We start from the raw sequence: 7,407 nt of genomic DNA, 5'->3' as shown, positions 1-7,407 counted from the left end.
TCTCTTGTAAACGTTATAGAAAATTGTTAACTAGCTTTTGTGAAAGAAATATAAAGTTTCTAGGTCCAAAAATTATTGTCACAATTGAGATTGTTGTGGTTTTTGAAAAATAAAAAAAAAATAAAAATCGAACTACTTTTGCGCGATAGAACCATCGGTATATCGAATAATTGGTATCGAATATCGGCCTTTCCTCATTTTAGCCATGTTCAAAACGAGCAGGGGACTGGGTACGAATATTCAATATCGATTGGATTGAAAAATTGGGCCTGTCATCTGAAAGAGCATCCAAAAATTAGTAACTCAACCAAATTTGAGAGTTATTGGTTTAAACGCATAGGTATGGTTCACTTTTAGAAATTACTAAAATAAGAGAGCTCAGTATGGATTGGAGGGCAGCTGTGAGCTGTCCCTCCAATCCATACTAAGCTCTCTTATTTTAACGATTTTTAAAAGAGTACCATGCCTTTGCGTTTAAACCAATAACTCTCAAATTTGGTTGAATTACTAATTTTTGGATGCTCTTTCAGATGACAGGCCCAATTTTTCAATCCAATCGATATTGAATATTCGTACCCAGTCCCCTGCTCGTTTTGAACATGGCTAATTGCAATACACACAAAAGGAATGCAACAGAATTCTTGACTAGGGGCTTCGCGGCCTGAGTAAAATAATGCGACCGAACTCTTGACTTTGGGCTTGGCAGCCCGAGTAATTTTTTTACCTCTGGAATAATGCAAGGACCACATGTACAAACAGAGCGAAGTAAAGCCGGATCGTGCCGTATATCAGCGGGATCAGTAATATTGAATAAGACGTTAAACAGATGCAAGGCAGATCGGACAGCTAAAAAGGCAAAATAAATTTTATTGCACATTTTTATTATTTTGTAGCATCTTTTAACTGTACACCTCTCTTCTTTCTATATTAGTCAACCAATCATATTTCATCTTTTTAATTAGTACCGTTTCAAATATTGTAACCGTCCTTGTCGGGCCCGGAAGGAGCAAAATATTTAATGGCTCCTTACGCTGCCAGAAAATAATTTTCAATCAACCAAAAACTGTTTTAGTTCTAGCCTCGGTGAAGTCTTTCACCTGCCATGATTTCAACAAAATTATTTTTGACACTAATTTGAGTGGGAGGTTTTTACAGAGACAGCCTTTTAATAACGTTCCCGTTACAAAATCAATAGCAATTGTATTTGCATGCGTCAAATAGACTTCTTTCGAAGACTTGATGCACCGGAGAATGATTCGCCCGCTGTGTTTAATAACAGTGCATGTGTTGACATCACTGTGACATTTCGAATGGAAAGGGCTTTTCTGGCGTCGGGTTTTTGTTAGTTCGATTTTCCTTAGAGTCAGGTTAAGACTTGAGTTGACAAAAATGACAAAATAACAGGCTAGTTTCGAATTGCTCCACTGATCACAAACAGAGGAATAAGGCATGGCCGTCAAACTTTCGAAGGTTTCGACCAGGGGAGGCACTAGCTGAAACATTTCCTTCCCGAGCAAATTCTTGGCTAAGCAAGACAGGTATGCGAGCGAACTGGCATTGTGTACATACTTCACATGAGAACACACCAAAAGGACTGTAGTCAGGCTGGTCGCCGATTGGGCAGAATAATACAAAGAGAATACAAAACATTTTTCTGCCCAATCAGGAGGCAGTATTTAGAGAAGTTTTTGAACTGGACTGGTAAGACTCTTTCCCCAGGGGCACTTTTCAGTCGCTGCAACTTATATATTTTTTCCCCGCAGTTTCGCGTTTCCCTCGCCCCACTAACTGCCCCCTGGGTCTCCGAGGATGGAATACAATAAAATTATTTATAGAGTTTATAAGAACTATAAAATGGCGAAATGTAAAGCCAGTCTCCAAAGAACGGGCTTAAAATCCATTCTGCAAATTTCTATGAATATGTTAACTCAAATAAACTGTAGCACTTTGAAATAAATATTATTTACAGGCTTAAGCTTAAGGTCGATTAAAAACTTCTTACGAACTTAAGGAAATTTCACGTTGAGTTACAAAATAACTACAAAATGATTTTAAAGCCGGTGTCTAAGAAACGGTAAAACCGTTATGCAAAGGTTCTCAAATGTGCATAAAATCAAATACTAACCGGTTTTGAAATAAATAGTAGCACTACCAGAATAGTTGATCACCGACAAGATTTGGTCAATATTTTTACGTTTCGTTCCTTTAAGGAATTCTGTGGTGTGACTTTATTACGAGTCTGCACAGTACAAAAGCATCTAAGGAGATGCTTGCCGATAATTGCCACTGAAAATAAAACATATGAATGGATTTATAGCACAATTTGTGTACGCCATAACAAAGGCAATAAACCTGAAGCGGATGAGGCCACAAGACGATGTCTTGATGTTGGATGCGGCAAAGAAGACTAGAATCCTGCTAATGCTGATAGGTAGCCAACATACGGCAAACCCTAACACAATAGCAGTGGCCATCTTTATCACATTTCGCTTCCTTTTCGCGTGGTACTGTCCACCGTTGACCGATTGTTCCCCCGGAGTTTTCCATTTGAGTTTTAAATACATGATAGAGTAAAGTACGGCCATTAACACCAAAGGGATAAAAATGAATGTAACCAAAAATGCTGTAAAGTAACTCTGGAAGGAAGAGGACTTACCGAAGACTACATTCCATTGCGGTACACACACCAGCCTTTCTCGATATTCAGCAACTTTGAAGGCTAAGATAAATGGGCAGCTGATAGTCATGGCGACGATCCAAGTGGCGAGAATGAAGAAAGACCACATCTTTGAACCGATGAGTGGGGAACGGAGGGGAAGTACCACAGCTCTAAATCGATCCACTGCTATCAGAACCAGGGTCTGAATAGACACAGTAGGGGATACATTTTGTAAGAAGGGAAGCAGCTTACATAAGGCCTGGCCAAGAGGACCACTGATCAGCCAGGTGTCGACGTACAACATTGTTAGAACATGCGGGATCAGGAAAATCGACCACAGCAGATCAGACATCGCCATGTTTACGATTAAAAAGTTGATAGGTTTTCTCAGGGTTTTCGTCTTGTAGACAATTATTCCGATGACGGAGTTTCCAGCCAACGATGCAGCAAAGATCAGGCAGTAAGCGAAGGTTGCTCCTATTTTTGCCACTGTAGTTCTACTGAAGCAACTGAATGGCTGCGTTATATTCGTCGTTGTGTTCACGTTTGCCGACATTTTCGTTGCTCAGGCTCTTCTTCAGCTAAATCTCTGACAAATTGTTTTTCTTCTGGTTTGCTAACGAGGAAGCAACACTCAATTTATGTTCTATTGAAGGCGGAATAATCTTTGGGCACGCCGACGTCAATAATGTAATTGATACGGTAATTTAAAACATGACAACGATTTCCATAACAGCTTTATTAGCCGATGTTAGTTTAAAACGCTTCTAGGAAATTTCGACAATTTTGAAAGGAGGATGTTTATTAATTTCCCGTTTTGTGAAATTTTCAGGCCTTGCATTAAATGACTTAAGTTCTTCATATGAATGGTTTCGCACGTAGACTCGTTTTGAAACAGAGGAAAAGAGTAACTCGAAAATGGCCTATAAATGCAAAGTGCTAGACATGACGCACGATGTCTAGAGCATCTACAATACAAGGCACCGTTTGATTTGCATTTTTTTCCTGCATGTAGTCGTTTAAGCTTTTACTAGCCTGTGATAGCAGATGACGCATTTCGGATTGGAGCAACAGACGAAATATCCGACTATGCTCTCAAGCTATTTGTGAAAGCTTCTACTCCTTTACTCTACAAATATCAACTCTACTTTAATCACCATCCCAAAACGTTCCATTTGGTCTAGCTCATATTAATTAACAATTTACACTTCGGATTTTTTCTCTTCAGCAATGTCAAACAATTAGCGAAAAAAACTGGCCGCTTGTTATTTCATAACGCCGGGGTCTTTGGCCTTTTCCGCGATTTGCGAAAATTGCATGATCCGAGTTCCTTTTATATTTTCGGGTTAGTTTTGTTCCATGCCAGTTTACTTTCCCGCTGAATGAAATTCACGAATTCGAGAAACTGAAGGAGGTAGAGATGATTCTCGTGTAAACATGTTGGGTGTCATCGCCGTACCTTCTGGGGGTTACAACTCGTGGTTTGCTGCTTCTTTGTGTGTTAAAACGTAAAATGACCACCATTAGAATTATGAAATCCCAGTACCTTTGGCAGCGTATTTTAAAAAGCCGAAAAAAGTATAACCGCCGAACAACGTGTCAGAGAAGAAGGTATTTGAAGCAATTGTCTTTAAGTTGTGAAAATATCAATTATTGTTTTGTTTTAGCATTTGCTCCTTATTGGGTGAAAATGGATTCGATTCTTGTCACTGCATTCAGTAGCTCTGAGTTTAGACGACACCCCAGCTTTTTTGAAATTTGTGGGCATTGTGGCCATCAATATTGTGTTGAAGCAAGAGTCATTGTCGTTCATATCTAAATTATTTGTTTCAACTTGTGCCAAAATTTGTCACACGCTTAACTTCGAATGTATTGCAATGCCGCAACGAGTAATAACACAAAGGATGATTCTATGTAGACATTATTCGCCGCCAAATCAGATCTCCTTTTTCTGTGTTTAAAACGAGAGGTAAATGGTGGCGAGTTTCGTTAGAGTTGAATAAAAGACAATTAGTGTCTATTAGATAACTCTCTACAAGAGATCCCGTTAGCTTACCGTCTAGAATCCGTACGTAAAACGGATGAATTATCTATTTTCAAAAACGTTTTATTCGCAATAAGTTCTTTTGAGGGGCTGTTGGCAGCATCATGATGTATTTAATTGTGTAGGAAAGGACTGACCGTAACAAAACAGAAAAAGCTAATCAGCTACATGTATGAAATTTTAAATTAATAGGGGAAAACAGCAAGGCTGATGTTTGATAATGTTTGCTTGGCAAGATAGGAGTGGGTTTTTTCGGTACAAAGGCAATTACTAAATGCATGTAATAGATAGCAAGACCAAAAAACTGTTTCTTACAGTATTTTCAATGAACTGGAAAGTCGTAGGATGGAGCATATCATGTGTCTGAGATGAACTTGAACTTCCGGGCAGTGCACGTGATAACATCGTAAAAAGTGATCGACAGAAGCTTCCTGCTCAGGCGTCCCACACAGTCGACAAACAAGTTAGATATTCTCCCATTTTAAGGAAACTAAGCAAGCAGAACCTCACTGCATCTTCAGTTCTGCAAAGATAATAATAATTAAGCACATTTAATGGAGTTCTCACGCTGAAAATTACCGCATTAACAACATCGCACCCAGAGATACAAAGCATGCACAGAGCTATTGTTAAGCTAATTAAGCCTTTTGTTTTGACAGAGAACACATGACTATTTGACGTCAGCGTTTTCAAAAAGTCCCGGTTTCGCCCGTTTTCGACGTACACACTACACCACCTAGCCGGCGTTTTCAAATTTACCCACTTTGAAAAGCGTTTTGGAAAAGTACCGTTTTTGGTGACCGAAAACGCCGTTTCAGTGTGGACGGTTGGCCTATCCGGGTAAAAAATTGCTGCGTTTTCAAATTTACCCGGGTCAGTGTGGACGGGGCCTAAGACAATATTTATTTTACTGGGGCTAGTTGAACTTCTCACACCTGCTTTGTTCAGTTTCCTGTACATGATTTTGTTCAATATCCCGTACATGATTTTGTTCCATTTAAACTCCAACAAAACTCAACTAGAACTTCATGATCTGTTTTGCAAATACTCCTCTTAAAAGTTATTTTTCGTCTAGTCGCACGTTAACAAACGCTGGTCTATTTGAGTTGTGTAAAAAGCGGAATAACCTTTCAATAGCGTTCCTTTATGGTTGTCAATGTGTTTGCCAAAGTGTGTTTAACTAAAACATGTGTAATTGCCAGTATACAAATAAACGAAGGAGAACAACATAAAACCGCAGCTGTTTACAATTTGACTCCCCCAAAATGTCGCCAAGCTTAGCTGGGACTGTCAAATAAAGCTGTGAGTAACGACACTTGTTTCCTCTTTATTTTGAACCTGAAATAACTTTCAGCAGATTTTAAATAACAACTCAGCTATTCGTGGCGTTCAACAAGCGCCCATTGCGCAATAGACATTAAAAATTAGTTTCATGTCTGCTATATATTTGCGTATTTCACACGAAACTCACGCTATCTTTGTTTTGAATCTGGCGCGAAAACTGAGCACGCGACATGAAAGACTGAGCCTTGGCCGCAGTCAAACGTCACAGGCAGTTTTTCTTTCAATATTGGGAAATTTCGTTCATATTGAAGTGCAAATATGAGCAGGGATAGATAAAATAGTTGCTGAGTGTAAATATATTTCCATTCTCTCAAATAAACAAGTAGTTTTACTTTATAAACTCACTGCATCCGAACCAAATTGCTTTGAAGTCTGCAATTGCCTGTTTTTAAACACAGAACTTTTTTAGTAAAGTACTTTTTTGTTTTTGCAAATTTTTCTAGCGTTTAACCGCGGTCGAGACTGAGCCGATCCAGACTCGTTCCCAGTCGCTCCTGAGACGGATTTGACTGGATTTAACTAGGACGCATTGCATCAAGGGAAGGCCACACGAAAATCAGGGAACGACCCTACTTTTTTTTGCCCTTCCCAGCCTGTCCCGCAACCTTCGCCATGACATCATTTCTCCCCAGAATCCAGGGGCTTGGATAATATGGGATTGACATATCGGATTTGGCTACTGTTAATGTTATTCTTGATGGCGTGCAGAAATTCTTAATCTTTCATTATATACCAACAACATTATTAAATAGGATTTCAAATCAGACAATTTACAGCATACAATTTGGCAATTTTCCACAAAATATCAGGTAACGAGCCATATTCAACTACGGTGATAGAATTGCAGATTAAGCCTGAAGCGCCACCGGTGACGCACAACCAGGCATCAGCTGAAAGAGACAAGAAGCACCACGGACGTCCCAGCAGATCAATGGCACGTTAGTTATTAGAGACATACAAATGAATGATACAGGGAATTACATTTGTGTTGCCACAAGTGCTGGAGTGTTCCATATCGAAACTGTGACTTACATTGATGTTCAAATACCTAAAGGTGCATGAGTTACGTTCGGATACACATTAACTATTTTCAGTAATGCCGAAACTAACATTTGTATAAAAAATATTAAGAATGTAACATACGAAAAATTGCGAGAGGGGAAACATTCTTAAAATATTTGCATGAGACGACTAAAAAGCTAAAGGGGCACGAACAACGGAAGTCAGAAAAATGAGTTGTTTATTACTCAAAAAGTTCAGAGGACCAGTAGCTAAAATTAGCCAATCGGAATGCTTTTAGCCTGGCCAGTAACTTGTTAGTGTTGGTCTGGGTTAAGGTGGCCCGCGGGTATTTATGAGG

General features: G+C 39.2%; 1 protein-coding gene across 1 annotated transcript; it reads right to left on the bottom strand.

Annotated features, from left to right (window-relative positions):
* Positions 1-2,258: 2,258 nt before the first annotated feature.
* On the bottom strand, positions 2,259-3,215 carry LOC144657945 (endothelin receptor type B-like). Its single transcript, XM_078518279.1, has one exon. It carries the CDS (start codon positions 3,213-3,215, stop codon positions 2,259-2,261), a length of 957 nt encoding a protein of 318 aa, XP_078374405.1.
* Positions 3,216-7,407: the final 4,192 nt, after the last annotated feature.

The sequence above is a fragment of the Oculina patagonica genome, chromosome 6 (assembly GCF_052425735.1).
Source record: "Oculina patagonica isolate OP01 chromosome 6, crgOcupat, whole genome shotgun sequence".
Classification (NCBI taxonomy): Eukaryota; Metazoa; Cnidaria; class Anthozoa; order Scleractinia; family Oculinidae; genus Oculina; species Oculina patagonica.
The sequence above is the reverse complement of the archived record's forward strand: the minus strand, read 5'-3'. Positions and strand labels throughout refer to the sequence as shown.

Bases quoted from the DNA above. Each gene is read 5' to 3' on its own strand.
- LOC144657945 (XM_078518279.1), bottom strand. From the start codon at position 3,215: ATGTCGGCAAACGTGAACACAACGACGAATATAACGCAGCCATTCAGT.